This window comes from Anser brachyrhynchus, assembly GCF_964034855.1.
Source record: "Anser brachyrhynchus genome assembly, chromosome: 2".
In the NCBI taxonomy this organism is placed as follows: domain Eukaryota; kingdom Metazoa; phylum Chordata; class Aves; order Anseriformes; family Anatidae; genus Anser; species Anser brachyrhynchus.
This window is the reverse complement of record NC_137695.1, coordinates 98,748,986-98,764,778: the sequence shown is the minus strand read 5'-3', so window position 1 is coordinate 98,764,778 and position 15,793 is coordinate 98,748,986. Positions and strand designations below refer to the sequence as shown.

At 40.1% G+C, this 15,793-nt stretch overlaps 1 protein-coding gene across 3 annotated transcripts in view; it reads right to left on the bottom strand.

Annotated features, from left to right (window-relative positions):
- Positions 1-15,793, bottom strand: part of MBP (myelin basic protein) — a 115,532-nt gene that overhangs the window by 60,714 nt on the left and 39,025 nt on the right. For all 3 annotated transcript variants that reach the window (XM_080581091.1, XM_080581093.1, XM_080581092.1), the window contains exon 3: positions 14-104. In XM_080581091.1, coding sequence (XP_080437217.1) covers positions 14-104 — 91 coding nt within the window. The remainder of the gene's footprint in view (positions 1-13; positions 105-15,793) is intronic.

The following is a 15,793-nucleotide window of genomic DNA, read 5'->3' as shown; positions in this document are numbered from 1 at the left end:
CTGAATAACTCACCAAATACTTCATTGTCCTCTGAAGATTGCTGTGTTAGTCTTGCTGCTTTTGGACTCTCTTTAGCTGCCTCTTCCACCTTGGTTTCAGCATTCTGTAACAAAAAAAATTTCTTCAGATTAAGTCTTCTAAAGTCATCAACCAGAAACATTTTTCAAAATTCTTAATTGCAAGAATTCTTAATTGTGCAAGAATTCTTAAGTGAAAACAGAAGCATTAACAGTGAGGGTTTTGGTATCTTTAGAATTTCTTATATATGTTTTGTAAAACATTGAGGGAAAACATTCTCAGGAAACACAGACTTTTTTTTTTGAGTCTGTGTTGAGTTTTTTCCTCCCTTTTTTTTCCCCTCTACTTTCTAGTCATTTGTTCTCAAGTCTAAATCATTGTATTTTCTCTGCTGTTTCATTATGAAACATTTTCACCACTGTCTTCCTTGCACCTCTACTTAATTTAAAGTTAAGCAAAACTCTCCCAATAGACAAGCATGGTTACATGTCCTACAACACACTTCTCCTTCCAGTTGATACTTTGTTTTTTTTTTCATTATAGCTAAATAAAAGTCTGTACAATTTTTAGCAAGGTTCTTTTTCCAAATAGGATGAACTTTTCCTGCAAACTCTAAGGTCATACCATAGCACTAATGGTGATGCTGTTAGTAAAATTACTGATGTGCCTGACTGTAACATGTTCTCACATGCCATTGCCTCCTCCTCTCTAATGCTGTATTTTCTTCCACAATGAAAGAGATTTAAAATTATTTCCCATGTGCACAATGAAAAAAAAAAGACAATAAACTGGGACTGGGACACTAACAAAAGTAACATTAGAGCACAGAGGATAACTTGGTTGTGTATGTGCGTGTAGATGATATTTACACATATTCAAAACAAAGCTGGGCATCTTTGACATGTTGCTCAGGTGCCTGTCTACGAAATTTGCTTTACTTGTTTATTCACCAAACTCACTGGAGAGAGAACTGAAGTGAAATTCTAATGTCAGTGGCAAGATTCTCACTGAGCTCAAGTTTGTAATGTGCCTACCCATCACCAAAGATCTAGTCTTTGAAAAAAAAAATAAAAATGTTGTTATCAAATAAGACCAAATCCAGTCCATTTTAAGTTGGGATGGGTGAGGGGGGGACGGGGGGGGGGGAGGGGAAGAGAGGGGGAAGCAACACAGAAGAAATGGCATTTCTAATATTAATTTACCAAAAGTGTTTACCTAGAATTTTTCTAATCTAGTTCCCTGTCAAACATCTGACTTGGACTTTTGAGTTTCCACTTGAGATTATTTTAATAAATTTCTCAGTGACAGAAGAAGGTTCTGTAACAAGAGCTTTCCACTCATTCAGCAATAAGGTCACCTTTACTGCTATCTCACACTTACTGAGTAGCAACTAGCAATAGCGAGTACATAACAGAGCAGTTCACAATTCACCCCCTTATTTTACCCAAATTACCACCATTTATATTTAAATCACATTAAAACAGCACTACAGGACATAAAATGCAGGCCTAAAAAAGACATCTAAAATGAGTAGAATAAGAGCAAGATCTTTAAAAACCATGACAGGCTTCTAAGTTTCCATCTTTCCTTCTCATACTTTATTTCTTTCTAGTGACATCTTCCAATGTTGACTTAGTGAGCCAACAGGATCAGAAGACAGTGCACAAATATTTCTCCTTACAAAGCAAAGGTAACTGAGATAGAGAGACCTACAGTTGCTTGGGAGCAGCCATCCTCAAGTCTTTAACCACTGTACTGACCATCTGAAGCACAAGCACTTACCTGTTTCTGAAAAAAAATTGCCAATTAGCTACGCAGTGCTAGACTGGCTCCAAAGACAAGACAACAGCTTCAGAATACAGACTGCCGGGATTCAAAGCATTTCATCCCCTATCTAGAAAAGACTGAAACCTGCGCTAGAAAAGCCCTAATCTGTCAAACACTGAGTTTCAAATAGTTACATTGCTATTAAAACCAAACAAAAAACATCACACCACTAAAACTGCAACAAAAGAAGCCCCCTTGTGTTTTCAAAATGTTTTACTTTGGTACCCAAAAGAAATGTATATGCATGCTTGCAGCAATGCAGACAGTAAACTGCATACATGGTCAGCTCTTGAGTGATGGATATCAAGTGACTGATGTGATACTAAATATTATTGGAAAGAGTTAACTATGAACTGGGAAAGAAAAAGAGGAATGTAGAATGCCTGTGTTTTTGAAAGGGCAGATACTGCTCTATTCAAGTACACATTCATTTAGAAGACTTTTTGTAATGTTTTGAAGAAATCACCTTTGTACAATTTATAATTTCTGCCTTACATTTTGGAAGTGCTGCTATACAGTCCATGAGAAATACTAGTTCTGCCCTCGGAATTGCAGCACACTTCCAAACTGTAAGCAGTCTCTTATTTCCCCTTGTTAATAACTGCACAGCAGATAAAAGAAAACAGTTTGACTAAGTCTGTCAACCTTCCTAAACCACACAGCAGTTGAACTTAGGGCACAAAAACTCAAGAGACTTCCAAGCCAGACAGCAAGCTTTGTTGGAAAAAAAGAAGAAAGCAAGACTCAGGAAGCCTAATGGTGTCACAGTAGCAGCAGACAAGAGTTAAGAAAAGCAGAAACAAGAAGAAAGGGGAGAAACTGTGCTTCAGAGGAAAGGACCTGTAGAAGAGAAAGGATTCTGCACTCTTTTGAGGTACCGATCTGAACATCCCAAGCAGAAAATCCATCAACTATGAATCTCAAAGCTGAGGAGACAGTTTTAGCAGATGTTCACCTCAGTTTGTGTTAACTAGAACTAGTGTCCCTCAGGAAGATGGTCACAAACCAGCAATGAGTACACTGAGAGACAACTGGCTTTAGACAAGCGACTTCGTGATCAGCACAAATGCTCGAGCCCTGTCCCCGTGGCTATCCTGTGTTAGTTGCAGTGTGCAGGTGCTGTCCAAGAGGCATGTGCCAAGGCCCATGGTGCCTGTACTGGCTTACAGAAACAGTAGAAGCCACTGGCTCAGTAACCTATGTATTAAAGTTGGGCTCTCCATCCTATTTTCCTTGCACCATAGCAAACAGCAACTCAGTTACATCATTTTTGTAAGAGATGGAGACCAGCCTTCTACTGTGAAAAAAGCAGAAGAAGGCATCTGCTACAGCAGTGAGCCAAAAAGCAAAAAGCTCCCAACCAGTGTGCCATCATGGAAAAGACAAAATTCATGCAATTAGATGAGCAAATCAAGTTCAGGGCTCTCCAAGATGAAGGGGACAACTGAAATTGTCATCAGAGCTATTGCTCCAGGTTGTGCAAAGATAGTGCTTGTCAGCTCAAGTTTTGGGTGTATTCCATCATACCTAGTGTACCGTAAAGCTGGAGGAGGGAGGTTGCTATTCTCTGTGCTCTGGTTCCTCTTAGGAAATGGTTGAGTCTGCAACTTGCTGCAAGACATCAAGAGCAGCAGCAACAAAACAGCTGGTACTCACAGACAGTGCCTAGGAGTGAGTTGTCACACCGTGTTCTTTCTAGGGAGACATTCGCATCCATTACTCTAAAAACATGTTTTTGGCATTCTCAGGAAAGCTAGAAAGACAGAGCCCTGAGATATTTTGGGTTGAGTTAAATCACTGGGGAAGACTACATAGCAGCTGCGTTGCCTGCTCCCTGGATGAGCTATGTTGTCGGCATTGACAGATGTCAGCTCCAAGATGTCAACAGGAAAGCTGCCTGAGAATGTTAAGTCTGAAACATGACAGTACATGGCTGGATGTAAGTCTCTTTGGCATGGCTCCTTACACATACAAAAAAGGCTAACTTTAAAAAGATTTCTTTTGCTTTATTATTTGCACCAAAAACTTACATGACATATTGTTACTGGCATAGCTAATATTTTACTACCAAACATGATACAAGAAAAATCACTGCAAAGGAGCAATTGATGATCCAGATTCTCTAAAAACAATTTCTATTCTAAAACAGATTTTAAAAGGCAAGATATAAGCCGGTTGTTTAATTCTTTCTTCCAGTGTCCTGAAAGTTCTCGAGTATCTCAATCCTTCCAACCAATAAACAGAAAGTGAAAACATATTCCTTTACACTGCCTGAGCTGTGCCAGGATGGATTCATTACCTACAGTTATAAAGTGCTTGTGGCGGGTTGTAAAATAAAGGCCCTTTGTACCTATCATAGCAAATGTAATGCTATCTAGATCTGACTTGCAGGTTCAGCACTCACCGCAATTTCAGGAGCAACTGGCAAAATAAGTTTATTTTTATAGGATCAGTTCCCCAGAACTATAGATTACATCAAATTTAGGTTTACATATTTAAATAAAGTTCACAGTAACTCCGTCTCTCTCTCTATCCAAAGCATCACCACAAAAATTTGCTTCAAACCAGAATTCAAGTAAAGTCTCCTGTGATGAGAGATGCGCTCTGTGTGTGCTTAGATGCTTTCCTGAAGCAAGGCCTCCGACCTGCACTTCGGGGAAGTGAGAAGGACTCCCCCATCTCTGCAGGTGCTCCAACATCAGAAGAGAAACTGCAAAGCTCATTACCAAAGCACAGTGGAGCTGCATTTCTTTAGGGAATCGGGCCACTCTTGGTCCAAAATGCTATAAAACAAGCAAACAAAAAATCTAAAGCAGCAAGGTAGCACCTAATTTATCTTAACAACTGGTCACAGCAAGCTGTCACAGCCCAGAAATACTTGTACCATTTTACAAAGCAGTTGTAAAATAAGATGTGTGTGTACACTGTAACTGCATATATGCGAATGTGTATATATAACAGCTGCTCTTGACTCAACTTCAATAAAACTGAAACCTGTGTTATAATCTGCTATAAGACACTTTTGGCCCAGTTTCCCATTGTGGCAGATCACCAGTTCCTTGAGACTCAGTTTACCTGCTTTCCATCACATTTCATACATCCCATCATGTCTCGAGTGAGCATCGCAGTCTCCATACTAAAAAACATTTCACAATTTTTTATATGTAAATATACAAATAACTGGCAGCTATCAAAATATTTGCCACAACCAATACTGATATGAAAATCATGTTCTGGCTATGTACACACACATTAGTGCAAAAAGCAAGTCTGGTTTGTATTTTGCTGCTATCGGTGCCTATTTAGAGGATCTTTAACAAAATAGGAAATATTAAGAAAGGCTGAGTTACAAAGCTGAGTGTTCTGCAGACACTACAGTAGCAGGCCAGGTTAAAATACACGGTTAAGCATATTGCATTTACCAAAGCAGCTCATTTGCTCAAGAAAACATAAGTCTCGGAAGTGAAAAGTTGTACTCTTGAGTACTCAAGCCAACTTTTTAAGCTCCCTTGCCATTTTGCATACTAGTTAGGAACAGCTTGTTTCTTTTCCTTTAACCATAAAACTGTTACTTGAGGACTTCATTTTGCAAAGGAAAAACACAGACAAATCAAAACTTCTCATCAGAAACCAAACAAGCGTTCAAGCGGAATTAGTGTTTTATCCAAGAGAATTAAAGAAATCTGTGAAATCCTATCCAAAGTAGACTTTTGTGTTGTCTGTGCTGACATCCACCCCTGCCTTGTACAAGAAATTCTGTACTCTTATTATGTGCTCAGACGGTCTGCTTAGCACCAACCCAAAGGCAGAAAGGAAAATATACTTAAGTTTCCTTTATTTTTCAGTGCCACACTGACATCAGAAGCTCTAATTGCAGCAAAACACCACAGGCTGTGGATATCCATCTCTCTCCAGCATATCCATCTCTCCATTTCTATCTGTCCACAGCTGTTACTTTCCCTGCATGTAACTCCCCAAGACCCAGTAGAACTTGGGGCATAATAAAACATTTGATTCCTCCTCTACAGTAGATTTAAAATTATTTAAGATAAACAACAGACACCACCCCAGAAGACAGACAAAAGTTTCTAGCAGACAAAAACAGATTTGACTGGCAATGAGCCTCCATTTTGGAAGAATAGAAAAAGCATAAGTCGCTGCAGGCAATAATAATCTTAATAATGCAAATTGTATCCATAGCAGTAAATCATACAACTCCAGACACAGCTAAAGAACTCAGCAAACCATCCCTGATATTTCACTTCTGCAGTGATATTCACCTAATTTCTCTAACATAAGGCTGCCTTTCATTGAATAATCACATAATGGATATATGATTTCAGGTGACTGTACACCTTCAGGACATTATATACTTTGCCTCTTCTCAACAGAGCTAACTGACCTTCCACAGAGTTCCTGGGGAAGAAAAAAAGTAAATTTGTAAATGATAGATATGTGCTGCTTCACAATGTGATGGTAACATGATAGAGAGGCACATACCAGTAAGTCTGAAATGCATGAATATTTCTCTAAATAACAAATACAGCTGAAATGGGCAAGAATTACCTCAGTCACTCTTAACAGGGGTAATTTTCTTTGCCACTATCGCCTCGTGTTCTGCATCACTAGACTAAGTGCTAACAATAGTGCTATCAGGCAAGTCTCATTAGAACGAGTCTGAGAAAAGTTCCTTATTGCCTCCTCAAAGACCTCCATCAGTCCCAAAGATTTTAGCTCCTGTTCATTGGGAGGAACATTACAGGTGCTGCTTAGCACAACCAAGCAGACCCTGCGGACAACCCTGTGGACAGCAGGAACTCGAGGCACACTGCCTGGCCCGAGATCTCCTCTACCTGGATTAACGAATGTGTTCTAACATCTTCCTGAAGTCCACCATTAATTCCTCTTGACTGTGGAGATCCTTCATCACACCTGCTATTAACATGGAAACTGACATACATATTAGGAAGCATCCCGTTTGTTACACAGAACCTGAACGGTGAATCTTAACAGTGCCACGGTGGTTAATTCCTACCCCCTTGAGCGAGGCTACTGCCACTACACACGACATGGTTATGCCAGACTGAAGTTGGGTTGGTGCTAGCTCCACAGCTTCAAGTTCTCGACAATACTCCAGGGAGCTCTGATATCAGCTCCTTCTTCATTCCCCACCAGACGTGAAAATGTTTCATAATTTTCCCAATAATTTTCAAATAAATAAAATACTCCCTCAAACCGCAACTTAATCAGCCATTATCTCCAGTTTTCTGGTAGACCTTATACTCTCAGTACAATTTTCATTTCTACAGGTTCTTTATATCCCGCTTTGGAAACACAATACTTAAAATATCCTCTATTCAACAACTTCTATACAGAGTAGTTATTCTTACATACCTCTGTGTTTGTCAAAATCTTATTCAAGATATGAGGCGGCAGAATGAAAAAGTGACAGAGAGGGGAGGGGAAGAGAGAGAAAGAGGGAGAGTCTTCCAAGGAGAGATTTTTGGCACTCAGCTTCAGTGCTGGGGCTGCTTTTGTCACCAAATGGAGAATTTCAAAAGAAGTTTCAAACGAAAGGATCCCATCACTAACCCCCAAGATAGACTTGAAAAAGGACTGGGATGCCTCAAGCACATTGTCCAAGTCATTGAAGAAATGCACTGAGTCTGTTTAAAAACCTAAGATACTAAGGGTTGCAATAAGTAGTACCGAATTCCATCTAAAAAATATTGTTATGTTCCCCATTACCAGTTCCGCACTATTTTGCTGTTTGCTTCCATTTATGAAGGACATTTTAAAACTGTTTTTGTTCAGGGACAAGTATTTACCAATTGGGTTATCGCCTTTACTAGTCCATAAGGTATTCCCTGGTGCTAGGATGGAGGTTCAGGCATGCAATAGGGAGAAAATAAAAAGTGATTACATTACTGCGCCCGCTCCACCGGCACAAGCTGATTGCATCTGGGAGAAAGGTGCTAAAATGACAGAGTTTATTTGGGAAACAAACCAAAACAAAAATAATCCCATATAAAGATTAAGGTTTTCACAACAATTCTGTGAACTGAAAAAAGAAAACACCCAAACCCACGTATCCTGTGAGGAAAAACTTATGTGAGCGACCTCTTACTACTCTGCAGGTCCCCGAGACGCGGGCAGTATCGGCAATGCTCCCAAAGCAGCACAGAAATCGCAAAAACAAGTTAAGACAAGGCAGAAGAACATGCTCCAGGTCAATATTTTCAATTTGAAGCAAGAATCCTGTCACGTGTCTTTTACTCTGTGCAACACCAGGGCTGAAACCATGCACAGGAAGCCTGACTGTGACTCACGCCCGCTGCAGACAAGCACAGACAGAGAAGTGAATTGCTGTTTCCTCTGCCGATCCCACCCCGATCAGCCCCGGCAGGGCGACAACCCCCCAGCTGTACAAAAGGCGCAGTGGCACACGCAATACCAAAGCGTCAAGATCAATACAAGGACCTAAAAGTGCACTTGGAAATACGCTGGGTTTCGATAACCTCCAGAGCACTTGACCTGAACGTAACGCTATTAAAGCACAGATGCTCCCTGCTCCGATCTGAGGCGCTTTTCCTGAAGTGGAAAACACGCGGACGGGTGCAGCTCCTGCCCTAATGGACCAGAGAGGAGCTATAACAGCACTTGATCAGCCAAGGCAGAAACAACAGGCACTTCAACTTCAAGCAAATAGCTAATCTCTTGTCACCAAAGGCGCTCAAGAAGGTTTCCAGAGTAGTCTGAAGAGCAATAGCCATCAATACCCACGCTTTCCCAGTCCACTCACCATCTTTATCCCACCTGGACTGAGTGTTTGCCAATTCACTCTCCTTTGAACATTCATTTTAGCCCCATGTTGAGGAAGTACAAATATTTCACTCCTTTTTTCCCTAAAAAAGACATGGTTTAAGTCCAAAATGCTATGTTGATGGTGCAGCCTGCAATCTCTTTCCCAAATTCATTGAACAAGGGCAGCATTGAACCCCACTGGATGGGTAATTTTCCAGTGCCACCATCACTGACGTCCTTCTGAAGGGCAATAATAAAGAAAAGTACACAAAACCAATCCTGTTTCCTTCTGCTAGTGAAACCACTCATACATGCTAGCATTTTGATAAGATCTAAAAAGAATGAATAGGGATATCTGATAAACCAGAAGAAAACAAGTCACCTAAGCATCTGAATACACCCAAGCTAAAGGCACAACAGAGATGCAAAAACTAGCAACTAGTGAAAGAACAAGAAACAACAGAGAAAAATAACCAAAACTACAAACATTAAAAAAAAATACAAACTAAATTCACTAGTCAGGGACAGAGGATTAAGAATATCTTGTTTTTCAGGCAAAACTTCCCTTTCAACCTTGTACTCTGAACTTCTTGTATCATGGGTTTGAGTTTGGCAATTGGTAATGAATAAAAAGCAAAACATTTGTCATTGCCCAGACTCTTTGAGATCCTCAGCCTTGAGTCCTCCATCGGGGGATTGACTGTGGCCGTAGGGCTGCTGATTTGCCCCTCTGAGCCACAGGAAGCGAGACGTGAGGCGAAGCAGGTGGCAGCGAAGCACGATGCAGGGATACCGCACCGCATCCCGCAGTGCTACAAAGCCACCTCAAAGCAGCACCACAAGGATTTCACCTGTGTGCTCCTCTGAAACAGCAAAGGGACTGAAAATGTGTAGCCAAATCAAAATTTTTTTGCTTCCTCCCATTACCTGCAAGGAAAATATTTTATATGGACCTGAAGTACCAAAGCAGATTTCAGGCAGGCTGTGAGCTGAAGCATAACTGTGTCAGCTAGGCACACAGAGAAAGAAACAGCTCCTGACAACAGCTGAGCTCTGCGCAGTTCCCCAGCACCAAACCAGACTTCAGGCAGGCTAGAATTTCACTTTGGGAATTTTATTCTTACTTGCATCACAGACAAGTAGCAGTCCTTCAGGGTGCAAAATGAAGATGACAACATACACTTAGAAGTCATTTCTCTACACAATTGAGGGTGGGCTTTACCAAATAACATGAGTGTCTTTTTAGTGCTTGCTCTGTATTAAGAAGGTACAAATAAAAAACAAACACACACACACACAAAAAAAAACAACACTAAGAAAGGTAGACATTTAAACAACTTTTTCAGTGTTCTACCTGCAGTGATACATTAGACTAATCCAAACCCCTTCTGAGTTTAATATCTTGAGTAGAAACCATGCCTGGAAACAATTTCCACCAAACACCAATAATGGACTATCAACTTCTTGAATTTAATTTAATTTTCATTTCCCAAGTCCTAGCTCATGAGGAAAGAAGACTCAGAAACTGCTACGTAAAAGCATTTTAGATTCAAAATTACATTCCTTCAATTCCCTGAAACATACCAAGACATTTTCATCATTTAAAAAGTAGGCTTTACTCTTGCTTGCCAAGAATTAAAAGAATTAGTTGTAACACCCAGCAGTTAATATTAGAAGGGAATTTTTCTAATATAGTGATTTTGAGGGAAGACTATTTTCACTACTTTGGATCACTTGGCAGTCTCTAGTCTTCATATTTATTTCTAGGTCAAAGCTAGAAATTTTATATCCAAGTTGCCTGATATTACAATATATTTACCTAAAAAAAAATAGCAGGGACACTTCCCACTAGACTAGGTTCTTAAGTCTTATTACAAGATGTTGGGTTATTTTATTTATTTATTTTTATTTGTATTTATCATCATGAGGGAGAGCACATCGAGAAAAATTAAGTTTTGTCTTTTCAACTGGCAAGATGTTTTAACCCAGAAAAAATGATGTTTCAGCTCCTCGTTGGGGTGTAGCCCCCTCACTGCCCAGCCATGTGTCCTCCCTCGGGCCAGGAGAGAAGCTGCCATGACCAAGCCACCGATCACAAGGCCTTCATACACTCCTGCCTATCCAGACAAAACACAAAAGGTTGGGCTAAATAACTGAATGGCACAACTATTTGATGTAAATAGCTCGATATTAAATTCAAGATGTTGAAAGAATCTGAGTATTGTTACACCGTGCTCCTGGAACGAGCTCAGGTCCTGAGAGTAGTGCAAATAAATGCACAAACAGCACTTAAAAGACAGTATTTTCAAATGTCAAGATTTATGGGGTTATATTCACCAAACAATCAAAATACAATTTTCCAAATGTAAATAGTTTTTTGGTTTTGCTTTTCTCAGATAAGAGTTGTGAAATACAGCTGGCACGGCAGCAAGGTTTTGTAGTTGAAGGAAGCTGATAAAGGCACAAAATAGCCTGCGTAATGGTAACAAATACTGCTATGATGCCTTTCAACTCCCACTTAAGGAAACTAATACAAACAGGCACACACTCTATTCACTTTGAGAGTATATGGCTTTGTAAAAGACCTCCAGAACTGAAGCTTAAATCATCAGCACTGAATAGCGATCAGGCAAGGCCAAACAACACGAGCAGGGAAATGGTTTCGTGCAGGCGGTCTGGTTTCTCTGTTCTCTTCTCCTTCCTCATTAAATCGGAAAGCTACAACTTGGTTAAAACAATCAAACAAAAAAGCACAGTAACAACAAAAAGATGGTGAAAAAGAACAAAAAAGTTTTCATCAATAATGGTTCCTGTAAAACATCCTTTATTCTTTTGTGGCATAGGTTTCCCTCTCCTTCAAAGAAATCCAGTAAACAGATTCACTCACATTCCTCTAGCACTAAAGTGTTTAAAAATACAAAATATATCAAGTTAAGAGAGAGACTTTGTCCATCAATTCTTAGAAACATCAGTTGTCATACGAGGCAATTAGCAGGAAGTAAAAGAAAGTTTAAATTAAATGCTAAATTTTGACACTAACTCCCTTTTGAGAAAGCCACACCACTGTCCGAAGGATCCAGACACCTGCAGTCCCACTATGGGCCCAAATCTGGCAGACCTTCTCAGCAGGCCATTGCAAGTCTCTCAAGTGTTAGCCAACTGTTAAACCTGTTAAACTGTCAATGAAATTTAAATATAACTCCTTACCAGGACACAGAAAAATATCTAGATTTTTCATGTTTAGGGAAAATCATCCTAGAGCCAAAGAACTAGGTATACTGAAGTGTACACACTCCTACTTTTCTGAATATGACATTAAGAAAACAATTTCAGAAAGCTGATTACAATCAATTTACGGTTTTGCCTAAGGCATGTTAAAAGCAGCAAAACAATGATCCCTTCCCCATGTTCCCTAGTTACTTTTTTAACCACAAAATGCATGCTCTGAAGAAAGGTTTAACTGATTTCTGAAATATTCTAGCTGTCAGTCATTTTCCAGAAGCTGTCTAAACAGAACCTGAAAGACTGTCATAAAAATTACAATAAATAACAAAATGATACACCTAATTAGCACTAAAACACTACAACACAACCCGGGAGGATCTCAGAAAAATTAACCCAAAGCAATCCACCCCAGCAAGAAGGAAAAGCTACACCAGATGACCCCAACATGAGGAGAAACGTTCAGTTTTGCTGGAACAGAAGGGCAGACCTTCTGAGATGATTGTTTCCCTTTGCCAATGTTTATATGCACAAGATCATGGTCCATTATTATTATCTTCAGAGAGGAAAGCTAGGGAGCTGGCTCTTCAGCCATCCCATAGGTTCTCTCAAAGCCTTCAGCAAGCAGTCGGAGAGGGCCATCACAGATCTCTCTTTTGGCAAGAGCTCGGAGGAGGTGGGAAGTGTGACATTACACAGAAGTTGATATTTTCTTCTTTGATGGCTTCTTCAGAAACAAGCAATTTCATGATGCAGCCAACAGTGAGAGTCGTAACTCTTGGGACTCTATGCAAGAGGCTCTGCTGAACTCACCATTAAAGCCTACATGTTTTTTCACGAAGGTCACAGCAAAATTTGTCAACCACCACTGTGTAAATGGCATTATGTCAATGATTCATGTAAAAAGTTACCTCTTCCCCTGATTTTGCTTGCAATTCTGTGATTTTATTTTCTAAAAGCAGAATGAGTGAACAATGCTTTCCTCCGTGCTTTAAACCGACACAGAGGCACTCTCACAAGAAATACTGTGCAGAGTTACAATCGCACCAATATGACTGGAAGACAAATGGGCCATTGTAGTATGTGGACAAAGCTAACAAGCTGAAACACTAAACTGCATGTCCAGTAACTGAACTTTCACATCTCAGAATTGAATAACAAAGTCCTAGAGGCAAAACGTACTTTGGAAAAAAGCAGAAATGATTGTATAGCCAAAGGTGCCTGGAGAGATGACATTTTAATTGTTTATTTTCAGGCAACTGTTCAATCAGCGTGTAAACGTTTAAACTGGCATTCAAATTGCACTGACCGTGGTCTAGCAACAGCAAGAAAAAGAAAAGAGAGGAGCAAAGGTTAACAAAGGTCACAGGCCAATTTCATTCCTTGCCACACAGTTGGTTTATAGGGGTCCCTTAAAGCACAAAGCAAGCTTCAAGACATTAGGATGCAGTTTCATTCAGCAGCAAGAGTACAGGAATGTTTATGCAGTTGTGAGATAAATACACTTTAATGAGTTCATATTTTAAACCTGATCAGAGCCCCTGATCTCAGTGGGGCTTCCAGACATCATACAGAGTATCAGTCAGAGCTTGAACTCTGTGCGATCTGGCTACCAGGCCGCTAAGCAATTTGTTGTATCAGTTCCACCATCACCTTCAGATGTTGGAGCCCTCCTCTGCAGCCCACCTACACCCTAATGTAGCCCAGACTGTCACATGCAGATGTGAATTACTCACATATGCAATCTTACTTGTGTTTATCCAAACTTCAGTAAAGTTATGTGGATAGTTTCTACCATGACTTTGTGATTTGTTATGCAATGAGTACAGGTAAAATGTTGCATTTTTTCCTACAGATCAAGAATTCAGCACATTCTTAACTCTCAGAAACAGTCACCTTGAGTCAACTTATTTCTACGTACCACAATGAGCCAGTGGTAAGACAAACCTTGAGAGCCTGAGGAAATGACTCACCCAAATCTCTCACTTAGTGCTTCTTCAGTCCCAGGTGACACCTGATTCATCAGCAAATACACACTATTACATGGAAATCGGGGAGGTTTGCCTGCATATATGATTGCTTCCATTTAAGCACACCAAAAACACCCTAAGATCAAAAAGCATTTTTCAAAAGTGTCTTCAGATGTCCAATATGGTAAGATACATGTTCCATAATATAAATGTTTCATAAGGCTGTTTTCATACCTTTTGAAAAGTGTGAACAGATAATCTAATCACCAAATAAGAAACACACCATCTGTACTATGCACAACCCTATTCTTCATAAGCACATTTGTTTTAATTTTGGTTTGGATTTGTTTTTTAAATGCCCCCCCCTTCCCTTTTTTTTTTTTTTTTTTTTTTTTTTTTTAAGTAAACAGCTCACAGGGGCAGTGTTTGTTTTTTTTAAAACAGTTGTAACTTTAATTTTCCAAATGTAAAGTCAAACAAGACACCAAACCTTGTGAAAGACTAGGCAATGGAAATTTCCAATTGACTGTAAAAATAAAAGTCCACCTTCTGTACTACCAACGTAAAGAAATCCCAGTGTAAAGAAATCCCAGAAGTGATGACAATAAAAGGCTCTTGCTCACGTATAGACAGGAGAAACGGTAATACCAGTAATATGGCCACACCTATGAGCAGCCACTTTTTCACTTAGTGAGCCAAAAAGCAAATAGAAACTGGCGTTTAAAAAGATGATTCAGTTTATCAGATGCTGATAATGAGGAACTAATGAGGTTCCAATAAAAACTCTCTGTACCTTCATGAGAACAAAAGTATCACGGTGGGGGAAGATGGGAACACAGACATACCTGCGCCATGCTGAAATTCAAGAGCTATATGTTAAAAATGCAAGTTTCCTATTTTGCTTGTTGTGCTTTACCTAAGTATTACTTTTGCAGCATCTCTACTCATCCTTCAGGCAGGAGAACTTGTTCTTCTCCCCCTCAACTTCCACTTTTTTTTTTTTTGTTTGCTTGTTTTTAATTTAGGGCCTAATTTTCAGATCTTTTGTGAAGTTGTACCCAGCACCCCTCTTTCTAGCAGGAAGATTTCAAACAAGCAAGGATCATCACCCAACTAGAACATATGCTTTATGCCTCTTCTCTCCCTTTTATATGCATTTGTCTTGAAAGAAAGAGGACTATACACGAGTGAGCAACTCATCTCCACCGTTTTGTTTTGTTTTACCATGTATCCCAAAGTGCAGTACTTTATTGGGCTATAAGAGACTGTTAAAGATAGGGTACATTCTGTTCTCAATAGAAACACCTGCATGAAAAGTGAAAGGTAAAGTGAGAGCCATACTTAATAAATTGTATTTCAAATGCTTAGCTCTTTATATCTTTTTGTTAAAAGCAGATGACCGAACAGCTTTAAGGGTAGCTGTTTCCATGAGTGAAGAAGGTGGGTGGGAACAGACTGCTTGGATATGCCACACGCACCCAGTGTCTGACCAGCCTGAGAGTCTCCTGTGGTGAAATGACTGCTTCAGTGAAGATGGGGAAAACCACTGGTGGTGTGTGCCCTGCTTTTAGCACAGCCTTTTTGACACCAACTCCCACAGTCTGCCACTCTCCTCAGCCAATAGGTGAAGATAAGGTTTGGGTAGGTGGAATACAAAAGGCAGACAACTGGTTGCACCACCAGACTCAGACATCTGTGATCAAGGGCACCAAGTCCAACTGGCAGTCAGCCAGCAGCTGCATCCCTCAGGGATCAGCACTGCAGCCAGTATCACGCAGTGACTTTAGTAAAGACCACCGAGCTGCTCAGTACACGGAAAGGCAGAGCTGCTGTCCAGAGGGACCTTGACAGGCTACAGAAACGGACTGGCAAGAATCTCATGAAGTTTAGTAAAGGCAAACGCAAAGCCCTGCATCTGAAGTGGGACAACCCCATTCACCAGTACAGGCCA